A 16,064-nucleotide genomic window follows, 5' to 3' on the forward strand; every position below is an offset into this window, starting at 1 on the left:
AAATTTGTAGATAAGCCTTTTTATTACTTCTAGCACACATGAAAATGGGCTATCAAGTCTGCATTTACCTAACTAACATATCTATAGTTTTCTGTTCACAGTTCATACAGCCAATTTCACATGCAAAACAGCCAGAAATTTACACAAGTCCGACCCAATTGATGACGTGATCTCACAGTCACAGATCCACTACTATAAATTGAGTTTCACATTCAGTCCATTTCTGTAGGTTTCTTTAAAAGAAACTGCTCGCCAAATACTCCATAACTGAATACAGGATACATCACATGGAATTTTCATAAAGGCCAAAAGTTCACACGTGACACTCCTGAAACTCCAAACTTTCATCAAACTGTTCGTAACTACATCAGCATTAGTCACAACATGCATTAAATGTGAGGAACTGAATATTCCATCATTTTGCACATAATGAGAATCATCACATTTAACATGTCCTTCCACGTCCGAAGCTGGAGAGCGACTCTCCCGATGCTGCCTCACTCACAGCATATCTAACTAGTTGTGGGTGGGAACTACGTAATTCTGATTGGTTGATCAGTCTGACAGACAAATCAGAATGGTCCTTCAAGATCATTCTCATGGCAAAACTCGCCTAAGCCAATCACTGTTCAGAAAGTAATTTATGTCATCCCAAAATGCAAATACTAACACAATGTTTGGTAAAAAAAATGAAATAAAATTAATCTTGAAAATAATTTAGAAAACGATTGCACTTTAAACTGATATTCTGGCTGCCTTCTTACAAAATCAATCACCCCTAGTCATACGTCATCAGCAATGTGGGTAAATTACATCTTTCCCATGTTCCAATTACATAATGTTGTACATAATATAATATTGAATTTTTTTGTATGTCCCACACACACCCTCTCACTCATTCTCATTTATTCATGCAACAACATAATAAACAGATACTAGTTTCTTCTGAATTTTTATACTACAAAATGAAGGATAATTAAAGTTTTGAAAATAAAAATCCAAACTAATTGATTTGATATATTGAGAACTCTGAATGATTTCAAATGGTAACAAAAGACAAACTGTAATCATTCCTAACTGAATTTTCCACCCTGAGTGTCTGTTTGGTGGTTTTTAGGCAATTTTCTCAGCCTCCAAAACTATTATATGTACAGCTTTGAAATTTGGAGGAGATCTTCTGAATAACAAAAAATTGTATACCAAGTTTGAAAATAATCAGTTAATATTTAATATGTTTTATTTAGATTCATAGGGGTTATGAATATACAGTCATTCTAAGTTACACAGAAGCCCGTTCTCACACTGGCTAGTAGGGGCAGATATGCTATGAGTCATGGCTAAGACACAAGTAAGCAGCCTCCTGTACGTTCACCGGGCTCCACGTCTAGGTATCTTACTGCAATAAATGTTATCCCATAATAACTTGTGGTGTCACATACTGGTAATCATTCTGTGAGCAATCCAGAAAGTACTACGAGTGACAGTGACAAATGAGAACAAAAATCAAAACAAAAACAAAAAAAAACGAAAATCAGTGTACAAATGGACCTTTTGTAACAAGAAGGGGCAGAAACAATATGTGTGTTTTTCAAGAAGAAATTAAGTATGCAAGCTAGTCCCAAAGTTTTGTGACTCCAACATTTTTTGGTGCATAGACAGTCACTGCACATTACACATGAACAATGATCCAAAATTGTGCACACATGTGACAGACACGCAAGAGAATTTTAAAGCTTGCAGACAACAATACTACACAAGTAACAGCTAAGGGAGACATTTGCAAGACAACCACACCCATTTGTGCCAAATCCATAATGCTGAAAAACACTTTGTACATGCCAAAACTCAGAACCAGACTCATTTCAGTCGCAAAAGTTGTGGACAGCAACCACACAGTGACATTTGAGAAAACTCATACAGTTATGTGAAATGTTAATGCTAAAATCAAAGTGACTGCAAACAAAGTTGTTAACTTGTTTTATTTACAAGAAAATAGTCCAAAGATGTGTCATTGCTGACCCAAAAATTATGAAAGGAGAAGTTGTTAACGAATTTGTTGAATTCAAAAACCTAGTTGAAAATTAGACTGGTCATAATATTAAATTTTTTCAGTCAGACAATGGTGTGGAGAAATGCAATGAAAGAATGGAGTCCTCAGAAATGCAGGAATACAGTGACGCCCAAGAATCCCTTACACAATGCAGCAGAATGGTGTTGTTGAACGAGAGAACCATTCATTATAACAGAGGTCAAAAATACTACTTCAGTTGTAAGGTTTTTTTTTATTGCTATTTACTTAGACCATGATCGGTTTCAGACTATCACATGAGCATCATCAGGTGTGATAATTTTGTGCTGCAACTCCAAGTACCACGATGCGGAATATAGGGTGCGGTATACCACCAGCAAGGACAGAGCACGGATTCTCTGTGGTCTGTGCTTGCTGCTGGTACACCATGTCCTATACTCTCCATCGCGGCACTCATAGTCACAGCACAAAATTATCACACCTGATGATGAGCATGTAATAGCCCAAAACAGGTCTTGGTCTAAGCACTGAAACATGAAAAATCTCCTTACAACTGAAGCAGTATCTTCAACCTTTACTGTAATGCTCAGTTGCAGATGTTCTTATGGCAGGATTGTTTGAACCATTCATTGTTTGAGTCAGGACTACATCATTTTGTGCCAAAGTTATTAACACAGCAAAAAAATCATTGCTTAACTAATTGACTGTTTGGTGGAACTTCATGTGAGAATTCACTGCAGAGAAAAACCTGACCAATGTCATATTTGTAGATTTCGTCAGAAGATTAGTCATCCTGGTTAAATTACCAAATAAAGGAAAGTTTGACCCTAAAGTCAAAGAGAGGATTTTTGTAGGCTATTCTGACTATTGGAAAGCCTGTTGTGTGTGGGTACCAGGAGATCATAGCATCATGTGAAGAGATGTAAAGTTCTTTCATCTTTACAGTTTTTAGACCAAACAAACTTACATGGATTTCTGTGAAGATGTACCAGATCGTCACCAAAGAGGAGGGATCAACATGAATTTCTTTGGAGGAAATTTCAGTGATGATACAAACACTGAATCAGTGCCATTGTCAGATGATGAAGCATTCAGTGACTGTGAGGAAGACAGGCTTCCAATCACTGCAGGGCAAGAATTCAATCTCGAAATGACTTATCATGTGATGAAGACAATAATTCTTCAAGCATCACATCTGCTCAACAGTTTGTGCAGGTGTAGACCAATCAGATATTTCAGTTGATGATACTAACCTAACTCAAATGCAACAAAGATCAGTATCAATAATGCATTATGTTCTCCAGATCATTGAGAGTAGTTTGAGGCTGTAAATGATAAAATCAGGTCACTAATGAAAAATGATACCTAGGACATTGTAGACAGGCCAATAAATGGAAGGGTATTAGAGCATAGAACTGTTTTGAAAAATAAATACAGAAGTGATGGATCTTTGCTGTGGAGACAAGCAAAGCATAGTTGCATGAGGATTCAAGCAATGGCCTGGAGTTGACTATGTGCAAACATTCCCTCCAGTTGACAGATTGAAAACATTTGGATTGCTCATGGCTTGGTCAGTAAAACTTGACTTGCATGTTTCACATTTGAATATCACCACTGCATTTCTCAATGGTGATATTGACATAGAAATATTCATGGAACGGCTGGACTTGCTTGTCAAATTCCTACAAAAGATGAAAGATATGGAGGAAGTTAAACATATTGTCAACAAGGCAAGTGTCATGCTCCATACATTGAAATCTAGTGATAAAGTATAAAAAGCCATTTATGGGCTGGAGTAGGCTGTTCAGCAATGGTATGCCAACTTGAATGCAACTCTAACATCACTTGGATTGCAACTCACAAATTCAGATCCATGTTTCTTTGTAGACAGTGAAGGAAAACATCCCATCTTCCTTCTTATTTATGTAGATGACATTATAATCACTTCATCAGACCCAGGAAGGAAAAAAACAAATCTAGGACTATTTATCAGATTTGAAGTAAAGAATCTTGGTGCCATAAGATACTATCTGTGCGTCAAAGTGAATCAATCTGTTGACAAAACTGCATTATGCTGAAGTGGCTACATCAGAGAAGTTTTACACCAACTCCAAATGGATGACTGCAAGTCAGTAAGGAGTCCATTGGCAACTGGGAGCATTTTTTTATGCAACAGATAGCAGAATGTAAGATGGTACTTACACTGAAGTGCCAAAGAAACTGGTATAGGCATGCATATTCAAATACAGAGCTACATAAATAGGCAGAATACGGCACTGTGGTTGGCAATGCCTATATAAGGCAACAAGTGTCTTTTGCAGTTGTTAGATTGGTTACTGATGCAATGGCAGCTTAGCAAGATTTAAGTGAGTTTGAAAGTGGTATTACAGTTGGCACACACCACATGTCCAGAATTACTACAGAGTGGCTCCAGGAACACTCTTTTGAGTTTAAACATTTCTGCTGATCACCAGTCTCTCCAGACATGAACATTTTTGAGCGTATCTGGAATGCCTTGCAACATGCTGTTCAGAAGAGATCCCCACACCCTCACACTCTTATGGATTTATGAACAGCCCTGTAAGATTCATGGTGTCAGTTCCCTACAGCACTACTTCAGACATTAGTCGAGTCCCTGCCACATCATGCCTCTGCACTTCTCCATGCTCACAGGGGCCCAACACAACATTCCGTAGGTGTATCAGTTTCATTGGCTCTTCATTCTGTCATCCACTCAGAGAACTGGTTGGAGCATTGATGTACATGTGCACCGGTATTGAAACTGACATACTTGTGTGAGGATACCGCTTGGATTTAGAGCCTATTATTATTTTTTCATTGTCTTTCTTCACCACTCTCATCTGTATTTATTACAAGGAAGGACACTGATGACCCCACTGTTTATCAGCCTAAACCACCAACCACTGACATGACATATGCTTGCAGTCAATAAGTTAAGCCAGTAAAATAACAATCATATTTTCATTTACTGGAAAGTGCTAAACAAATCCTTACATGCACCAAAGGAACCATAAACAATAAACTGCCCTACATCAAGGATAAGGAAAGAACCTTTTGCTACACGGATTCTGATTGAGGAAGTTACAACAATGAGAGGAAGTCATATACAGATTACAGTTTAACCTTATCCAGATCATCAATCTCATAGTGTTCATGCAAGCAGTGAGCCATTGCTCTTCCAACAACTGAGTACATCAGCTGCACTGAACCAGCTAATGAAGTGATTCACCTGTCAACACTTATAAAGGAGTTACATTTATGAAAACTGTCATACATCACCCTGTTCAGAGACAGTCAGCCAGATGGAAAGTTAGTACATAACCCAAGTTTTCACCTCAAGGACTAAGCACATTCATATAAAATATCACTTAATACATCAGGCTCTACAAGGGCATCTACTAAAACTGGACTATCAGCCAACAGAAGTTATAATGGCAGATGTACTGACAAAGACTCTTCCAGCACCAAAGCATGAGAAATCTGTTGAAGGACTTGTACTTCCTAGAAACACAAATGCAAACCTCAGTTCTTAATTTATAGCTGTCTGTAAAAGTTGAGAGGATGTGTTGAGATTCAAATTTTACTGCCATGTAATATCTTTTAGGTCAATAGATGCCATTAAATGAATGTTTTCAAGTCAGCTGTTAGTAGTTCTGTGTTTTTCTACATGCTGTGTGTGATAAATGAAGTTGTGGTAGAGTGTATGAATCGACAGGTAAATGCCAGACTGACAATCCAAAGGTCTGGGGTTTGATCAAGTACCTTTCTTTCCTCCTCAAGAAAAGAGCTAACCTTTCTGATAACTTCAATAGTTTTTAATGTGTATGTTGGTAGTATTTGAAATTTTGCCTCCTGTAAGTTATGTTGGCTAGTCAATATGTCATTGTTTTCATAAGTTAATTTTCTGTCTGGTACATACTGTAAGATATAATGATCACTACAGTAAGAAGTCCTTCCTCTTCTCCTTTTTTAAAGTACATATGTTATTTTCTCCCAGCAGCTTGACACAATGAATGCACCTACACGACCATCATCTGCTGTGTTTGGTTATCCAAACCGTGCACCTTCCATACAGCAGTGTCAAACTTCTGCTGCATCACGTGCTATGAGCCTCAAAGGAACACACACTGCAGATTCTAGCAGCAGTGAAGAAGAAGACCAAGTTGATTTACTAGGGAGAAACTTCCATGTGCCAAGACCAAAAAGCAGATCATCTATAGCTGTAAGTTCTAGTTTAATAATAAACCAAATATTTACTAAGTGATTGGTATGCATACAGTGCATAGCTACAACAATATTTCAAGGGCAAGACAGAAGATTCATGTTTTGGAACTGATAGGTAATTTATAGATAAATAAGTCATTTATCAATCAATGATGTCCTCATGTAGTCTGGTATCATTTGTACAACTTTTTCCTCAATTCCATTTCATTTGTGAATTTAAAAAGAATGAAAAATACCTATATACAGCTGCCATAACCTCTTCATCCAATTAAAAACGTTTTACATCCTTGATGATCTTTGTATGTGGAAATATAGTGCCTGACAAAAAGAGTGAAGCATCCAGAAGACATATCAATCTAAATTCATAAATGCAATGTCACTGCAGTGAATGTAAATGATTTGAGTTGCAGTTTTATGTGATTGATAGAACAGCCACCAGACTGCATTAGTGTTGCTTGTATTTAGTGTTGTTATCAGCCCTGGAAGGATATGTAAGTGGCGTGAACAGCTGAGGTGTTGGGTGATCACTGTAAAGGGCACAGGTATTCCACCTATTTATGTGAGATACTATTATCAGCATGTGAAAGATTTTGAAATAGGTGTCATTGTGGGTCTCCAGCCAGTCAGCTTGAATTGTACAATATCTGAATCTGTGGGATATTCAGATGTGGCAGTGGCCCAATGTAGGGTTGCATGCAATTGTGAGGGCAGGCATATTCATTGTCAATGTTCCAGTTGACCTCATCTGACCACCACAAAGAAGGATTGCCATATTGTGCACCCAGCACACTGTAGCCCCTTCATATCTGTGCCTGGCATCCAAGAACAAGTAATGGACTCCCTGCAACATTCTGTGTCATACCGCACCATTGTTTGGAAACTAGCAGTGGCTGGACTAGGGACTTTCCATCTGGTGCATAGACTGTCATTAACACCACAACATAAATTACTGTATTTGGAGTGGTGCCATGATCGGGAAGCATAGACTGGTGATGAATAACATCACATCGTGTTTAGTAGCAAATCAAGGTTCTGGAATACCCAGGATGACCATCATTGGTGAGTGTGGCCAATGTTTTGGAGAAACACAGAGGTGTTACTCTGGGTGTCATCATGTAGGGAGCATTTGAGTATGGATTCAGATCTTGGTTGGTAGTGACTGAGGGAATTTTGACAGCAAGTGGTACATTATGTACATCCTGCATCCTCAGGTGTTTTGTCTCATGTGGCCATTTTTCAACAAGACAATGCTTGTCTGCACATGGCATGTGTCTCAATGATCTGTTTGGGTGATGTTGATGTACTCTTGTGACCAGCAAGATCCCCAGATCTGTCCCTGACAGAACATATGTGGGACAGCTTGGTTTGGACATCAGCTCCATCCCAGTGTCAGTATCCAGGATATCAAGGACCATTTATGACAGCTTTGTGACACCCTTCCCAAATGAATCATGGCATGCATCCAGACCAAAAGATAACAAGTCTATCATACTTAAACATAAATGGCTACACAAACTTGAATAGAAATTTCAAAAAATATACACAGATCAGTTTTCTCTCAGTTTCATTAATCTCTCCTGACACACAAAAACACAATATGTCTTCTTGTAGCCTTCCAGGCAGTATTTCCAAATATCTGAAGCATGTATCCTGTTGTAGACCATCTGTCTTCTGAACTACTCCACTTAGGATGAAACTGACAAGGAACAACATTTGAATTTTCCTTCCTATGAACAGGTCAATATCAGTTGTTCCTTTAGTACAGGGTGTACATAATGTCCAGGAACACTTTCAATTATTTATTGCACAAGAACTAAACATTGTACAGATGCATTTTGAAGAGAAACTCGAAAAGGTGTGTTGTTGTTGGTTTTTTTTTTTTTTTTTTTTTTTTTACAAAAACTCAATATGCGAACCATGAGTGACCAGGCAGACGTCAATACATACAGTAATCAAATTCTTGCCATACCCGTCCCAGGATGGCATCGTCAACTGTCATGGCATCATCGACTGTGGCAGTTGCTTCCTGTATTGTCTCCCGGAGCTCTGCTACATCACGTGGTAGAGGAGGTACATACACCAGATCTTTAATGTGTCCCCACAGAAAAAAGTGAGATCTGGTGATCAGGGAGGCCATTTCACGAAATAGCTGACCCCTTCTGTACCACAGCCGATCTATCAATGCAGCAGCTCCGTGTTTGCAACTAGGGCTGACTACCAGCAAATTACCAAACAACACTGTGGCAGTATATATGAAAAAGAACTTTCAGGGTTTCTCTTCAAAATGACATATGTATGATATCTGCACAATGTTTGGTTCTTGAGCAATAAATAATTGAAAGTGTTTCCGGACTTTATGTACATACTGTATATCAAAGAACCCACTTCAAACATCTGTCTGTGTTTTTTTTTTAATATCTGCTAAAATAGGTACATTAATCACTGTTATCTGCTCTTGAATCACTCACTTCATATATCAAACACCCTATCAGCACCCTGTATGGTTCATTTTCAGCCATAACTCCACAAACATCTTTACTAGAATTGAGTTCTACTGGCATTTTTGAAGATATGGGATCTTCCATATTGAACCTCTTCACAAAGTTTTGGAGGCAAGTGAACTGACTAAGGAAGTTTCCTGTCCTTTCTCTGTATATCAGTCCCAAGGAGGGTTCTGGATCACTGAGTTCTCTTATCCAATTTTTTTTTTTAATTTATCCTAAACATCCATTTGTTTGATTTTACAATGCCGGCATACAAAATATCATCTACATGAAGTTTCAGGTAAATATTCAAGTAATAAAAGCTCAGAACATAGAGGTATCTATCAACTTCAGATTGCTGAAATCTAATTTACTTCATTTTATTATTAAGTTTACATTCAAGTTCTTCTACAAAATTTATATGTTTGATATAAATTTATATAAAATCTCTGTGTAGGAATACACTTAAGCCATAAAAAAGCCACATGTGTTCATCACACACAGAAAAGTGTACAGCCTTTGATAAATAAATACGCCTAGTACCTTTCAATATTTCTGGATGCATCTCATTGCACTCTGAGTATTCATTTGCTGGAAGTAATGTGTAAGTGCATGTCCAGTTAGATGCAAGACACTCTAATTTATCTTACTCTGGAAACCAGTTTGTCTAATTCTCCTTTAATTGCCTTTGTCCATTCTCCTCACCATGTCAAAATTCTAAATTAATCTTCTCCATATCCTTCTGCATTCAAACTCAATGCAGCATAGATCTCCAGGTATCTAAGTCTGATTATTATTATGTTACTTTATCACAGAGATTCTTTTTAACTGATTTCTTTTGAAGTTATGAGCTCTAGTTTTCCTTAATCTGCCTGCTGAGTTTCTTTGAAGTTGGTTTTATTTTGATGTCCTTGATTTCTACTTTGTTGTTCATCATCTCATCTACCTACAGCTCTGCAGCCAGGCGACTAGCGCGAGTTTTGGTGTTCTCGTAAAGATAAGTTATTTTAGATTATAAAACATATAGACTAGTACTGATTACGTGGTAAATAAGTGTATTAGTGTGCCGTTTAAGTGTACCATTAAAGGTTTCACTTTTCTTTACGTAATATAGCAGAAAACGCGAAAAGACCGTACAGTCGTATTTTTTGTTTACGTTCTGCTGCAGCAAATATATAGAATTTCGCTTAGTTGTTCCTTGCTCTCTCCAGCAATTTAACTTAGCTTACCTCTTCATTATTTAACTAGCATTTCCGGAAAGTAGCGTAAAGTTTAACTTGTTGTTTCAGAAACTTTGCACTTTTGTTTTTGTTTACACACAGTTGCGTATAGGCCAAATTTGTGTAACCATATTTTCGTGTTTATCTGTAATTTAACTGACTTATTCTTAATCAACTATTACGTTTATCATGAGTGAAAAGTGCTTGACTTGCCGTAGAATTGTTAGGTCGGGGCTTTGGTGTGATGGGTGCTGTAGTTTTTTCCATGTGGGTGACTGTAGTGGCGTGGGAATAGGGGAAGTAAATGAGACTCATCAGTGGTTTTGTAGGATTTGTAGTAGAGATAGGAAGATACTGGAACAGGAGGGGAAAATTGCTGCCCTTCAGGCTGAATTAGACAAGGCCAGGGGAGATCTTGACAGGTTAAGGAGGGAGAAGGGTAAAGAGAGGTGGGAAGTGGCAACAGGCAACAGGAGGAACAGGCCTAGAACTTTGTCTGACAGCTTTATGGTGAATGTGGAAAATAGATTTGACCTGTTGCTTCAGTTAGAAGCTGGTGAGCCTCAAGCAGTTGCAGGTGTAGACAGGGCACAACAAACTTTCAGCAGCAGATTGAAAAGTAAGAATGTAGGGAAATCAGAAAAGAGAAAGAAAGTGTTGTTGTTAGGTAGTTCCCATGGAAGAGGTGTTGGCCAACTCTTGCAGGATGAACTAGGATCAGAATACCAGGTCACCAATTTTTTTAAACCTAGTGCTGGTCTGGAGCAGGTGACAGAGGATTTAGGATCACTTTGCAAAGATTTCACTAAGGAAGACACCGTGGTTATAGTGGGTGGGGCAGGTAACAGTATTGACAGAAATCCTGGGTACAGTTTAGAGTGTGACCTGGCGAAGATTGCATCAGCATCGAAGCATACTAGTGTTGAGTTTGTATCTGTTCTTGGGCGCCATGACCGACCTCATTTGAACTCTTCTGTCAAGAGAGTTAATTTGGAGCTGGAACGGCTGCTCATGTCGGGTGCGGGGTCACACATTGGTGTGGTTCATGTTGATTCTCTCAGTAGGTGGGATTATACTAGGCATGGCCTTCACCTCAACAGGAAGGGGAAGGGTAAATTGGCTGGGGAAATAGCAGGAAAGTTAAAGGGGGGAGGCACTGTCATGAGTGGTAAAATACCAGTGGTTATAGGATTCAGAAAAGACCCTTTTTTAGGGTAGGGAGGACAGAAAGAAAGCAAATTTTAAGAGAGGTTAGAACTGAGACAAACCTTCAGTTTGAAAAAGAAATCAAAAAACATAATTCCAGCTTATTACATCAGCATAAACAGCCATTGGTTAAGAATTTTCAACTGTCAGCAGATATTTTAACTCCACCCAATTTTAACTCAGACAATGTGAAATGTCAGCTATCTTTATTGCATCAAAATATTCGAGGACTGAGAAATAAAATTAATGAATTAACTATATGCATAGATGAATTAGAGTCTTCAAACCCAGCTGACATAATCTGCCTCTCTGAACATCATGTGACCACTGGTATAGAACTTTTAAGTGTTACAGGGTTTAGGTTAGCATCTCACTTTTGTAGATCAGAAATGGAGAAAGGAGGAGTTGCCACATTCATCAGGAACTGTCATAAATTTAAGAACATAGACATTCATAAATTTTGCCTAGAACAGCATATGGAAGCATGTGCAACAGAATTAGATTTTCACAAAAAATCTTTCATAATATTAAGTGTATATCGAGCACCTGCAGGTAACTTTAATCTGTTTGTAAACCACCTTGAAGCTGTACTGGCCCATTTAATAACCAAAAACAAAGAAATAGTGGTTGCTGGTGATTTCAATGTAGATTTCCTTAAAGACTCTCCGAATAAGAACTTATTTGAGTTAGTAACACTATCATTCAACTTAATTCCCACAGTAAAGTTCCCCACTAGGATAGCCACTTGCTCACAAACAGCCATTGATAATATCTTTATAGAAAAGTCCAATGAGCAAAATTATATTACAAAACCAATAGCCAATGGCCTCTCAGACCATGACATGCAGTTCCTTCTGTTAAATGTTAATACTGAACAGGATATAAAATCTGTTAAATCTGAGCTCAAGAGGGTAATCAGTAAGCCAAAAATTGATTATTTTAGGACACTCCTCAGAGACATTCACTGGACTGATGTTTACAGTGCTCATGGCATGAATGAAAAATATAACATTTTTGCTAATAAAGTGCTTACCTTATTTGAACACTGCTTTCCCCCAAAACTTACCAAGGTTAGAGGAAAATCTACAAAGAAGCCATGGATTACTCGAGGAATAAGGGTATCTTGTAAAACAAAAAGAAAACTGTATCTGTCAATCCGAAACATTTCCAATGTTGATGCTATAGCACATTATAAGAAATACTGCAAAATATTAAAGACTGTAATATGGATGTCAAAGCAAATATATTACAAGGAAAAGATAGTCATATCAGATAACAAAATAAAGACAATATGGGATATAGTGAAGGAGGAGACCGGTAGGACCAGACATGAAGAGGAACAAATAGCATTAAGAGTAAATGATACATTGGTGACAGATGTGTATAGTGTTGCAGAACTTTTTAACAAACATTTTATAACTGTTACTGAAAAGATGGGGTTGTCAGGTTCGGTAGATGCTGCTATGGATTACCTTAGACCAGACATTTCAAGTAATTTCCATAATATGAATTTGACCCTCACTACCCCAACAGAAATAATGTCCATCATAAAATCTTTAAAATCAAAAACATCTAGTGGGTATGATGAAATATCAACAAAGTTAATTAAAGAATGTGATTCTGAGCTAAGTAACATATTAAGCTATCTGTGTAACCAGTCGTTTATCAGTGGAATATTTCCTGAATGGCTGAAATATGCTGAAGTTAAGCCACTGTTTAAGAAGGGAGATAAAGAAATAGCATCAAATTTCCGTCCAATTTCACTGTTACCAGCATTCTCAAAAATTTTCGAAAAAGTAATGTACTGTCGTCTTTATAACCATCTTATCTCAAATAACATACTGTCAAAGTCACAGTTTGGATTTCTAAAAGGTTCTGATATTGAGAAGGCTATCTTCACTTACAGTGAAAATGTGCTTAATTCATTAGACAAAAAATTGCAGGCAACTGGTATATTTTGTGATCTATCAAAGGCATTTGACTGTGTAAATCACAATATCCTTTTAAGTAAACTAGAATATTATAGTGTAACAGGAAATGCTGCAAAATGGTTCAAATCTTATATCTCTGGCAGGAAACAAAGGGTGTTATTAGGAAAGAGCTTGATACATGTCTATCAGGCATCATCCAACTGGGAACTAATTACATGTGGGGTCCCACAAGGTTCCATTTTGGGGCCCTTACTTTTTCTTGTGTATATCAATGACCTTTCATCAGTAACATTACCAGATGCCAAGTTTGTTTTGTTTGCCGATGATACAAACATTGCAATAAATAGCAAATCAAGTGTAGTCTTAGAAAGATCAGCCAATAAAATATTTGTGGACATTAATCACTGGTTCCTAGCCAATTCTTTGTCACTAAACTTTGAAAAAACACACTACATGCAGTTCAGAACTTGTAAGGGGTGTCCCAAGAGTATATGTCTAACATATGATGACAAGAAGATAGAAGAAGTGGACAGTGTTAAATTCTTGGGATTACAGCTTGATAATAAATTCAATTGGGAGGAGCACACCACAGAACTGCTGAAGCGTCTTAACAAATCTCTGTTTGCAATGCGAATTTTGTCAGACGTAGGGGATATAAAAATGAAAAAGCTGGCATACTATGCTTACTTTCATTCCATAATGTCATATGGGATTATTTTTTGGGGTAATTCATCAAGCCAAGCTAAAGTTTTCCGGGCACAAAAACGTGCAGTAAGAATTATATGTGGTGTGAACTCAAGAACATCCTGCAGAAGCCTGTTTAGGGAACTAGGGATACTAACTACAGCTTCCCAGTATATTTATTCCTTAATGAAATTTGTCATTAAAAATATATCACTTTTTCAAACCAACAGCTCAATTCATGGAATCAATACTAGAAATAAGAATAATCTTCACAAGAATTTAAAGTCACTTAGTCTTGTACAAAAAGGTGTGCATTATTCAGGAACACACATTTTCAATAACTTGCCAGCAGCCATAAAAAGCTTAACAACCAATGAAATTCAGTTTAAGAGAAGCCTAAAGGATTTATTGGTGGCCAACTCCTTCTACTCCATTGATGAATTTCTTAGTAAAACCAACTGATTTGTATATAAGTACAACATAACTTCTGCACAATTTCAGTGCAGTAATGTGTTCACTGAAAATTTGTGTGTGTGTGTGTGTGTGTGTGTGTGTAAGTATAATCTAACTTCTGCACCATTTCAGTGCAGTAATGTGTTCATTGTAAATAAGTATTACAGTAGTTGTATTACATGTTTATTACCTTATAAATAAATAAAAAACGTTTTTTATTTTAAATTCAGTGCATTAGTATTTGTAAAATGACTCTTAGTGTTCATTAAAAATGACGATCATTCCACTTGGGACCTGTGGAATGGTACATTAGTTTATTTGTTTTAGTTGTAAATATTTGTCATGTATTGTTGTTTTTCTGACATGTTCCACATCCAGGAGGACCTCCTCACTACGGATCAATTGGAATGAAAGTAAATCTAATCTAATCTAATCTAATCTATTTGAACAGTCTCTATGACTCAGTCATCATTAGGTCATCCATAAAATAAAAATCTCATCTTCTGCATAAATAGCTTATCTTCGAGGAACAATTTTATGTTTTTCCTTACATGAGAATCTGTAACCTTCAGGGCAATAACTGGTCATGAAACACTTAATGACTTGATTTAAAATTTATGAGTCAATAATAACTTTGGAATGTTGTTCATTGCATCCACATATATAGTTTTTCACAATTTGACCTCCATCCATACCATCCTATTGCCAAAATTTCTTCTTCATGTAAAGCATAAATAGGATTAATATTAATGATAAAAATGACTGTCATTATGGCATCTGACCGTAATTGATTTCCACATTCACCTCCAAGAATCATGCTGTGAGATTTTTCAATGACTGTATGATGTAATCTTTCGGCCACTTGATTTTCATGAGAAACCAAATTGCTGCCCTTTTCTTTGAAGTATTTCTTCATCCCATTTTGAATGTCTTCAAGACCAGTACAACATCTAAGTGTGCTGATTTTCATATTAAAATAAGTAGTAGCTATTCCATAAAATACTTTAAAATAATGAAAAAAATCAACTTTTATTGAAGAATGTAAACTAAAGTACTGTAAGATGAGTATGAGTATTAATGAAAGTAATTATATACTTTATTCCATTAAAAGACTCATGTATTACAGGACCAAGCACCTCCCTGTCAGTCAGTTAAAGTGATCATCTTGCCGGTAAATGAGAATGAGTATGCAGTACCTTCCATGCAGCTCACATATTTGCTTTTAGATTTGATGACTTTGCTTTTTGTAGACCATTGCTTGAGAGTATGCACTTCAAATCCTGTTTTGCTTATCTCCTTTATAATTTCATTACAATTTAGAACTTAGTTGACTGACTTTTTATAGTCAATGTGATAACCAGCCATTTCTAATTTATTTACTACAAGAACATCTTTTATTTTTATTCAGAATTTCTTTCTGCAAACAGCACTTTCAACATTGATTTCTCCAACTTTTTGCACTAACATAAGCGCACCTGCTTTAGCAATTTTATTTCTTCTTGGATCTTCCCTTAGTTTAGTTTAACAAATAATTCATCAGCTAAATGTTCAAATGTTCAGTTATCCAGTAACTACTCTTCTTAGTCATCTGAATAACTCCCAGTATCATTTGATAAAGAAAAATTGTTTTCACTTCCATTTGTTTCTGACAAATTTGTGACTTACATTCCCTGTCATGAAACTTCCTGTCAAATTAAGACTACGTCCAGACTGGGGACTCAAACTTGGGAGCTTTGTCTTTCATGGACAAGTGCTCTATCACCTGAGCAATCCAAGCATGGCTCATGACCCACCCACATAGCTTTGGAAACAC

At 36.9% G+C, this 16,064-nt stretch overlaps 1 protein-coding gene across 2 annotated transcripts in view; it reads left to right on the forward strand.

The window, feature by feature from the left end:
* Positions 1 to 16,064, forward strand: part of LOC124721235 (mucin-6-like) — a 282,929-nt gene that overhangs the window by 264,836 nt on the left and 2,029 nt on the right. The window contains exon 14 of one of the 2 annotated variants that reach the window (XM_047246092.1): positions 6,048 to 6,272. In XM_047246092.1, coding sequence (XP_047102048.1) covers positions 6,048 to 6,272 — 225 coding nt within the window. The remainder of the gene's footprint in view (positions 1 to 6,047; positions 6,273 to 16,064) is intronic. The other variant, XM_047246093.1, reaches the window with a different exon arrangement.

The sequence above is a fragment of the Schistocerca piceifrons genome, chromosome X (genome assembly GCF_021461385.2).
Source record: "Schistocerca piceifrons isolate TAMUIC-IGC-003096 chromosome X, iqSchPice1.1, whole genome shotgun sequence".
Lineage (NCBI taxonomy): Eukaryota > Metazoa > Arthropoda > Insecta > Orthoptera > Acrididae > Schistocerca > Schistocerca piceifrons.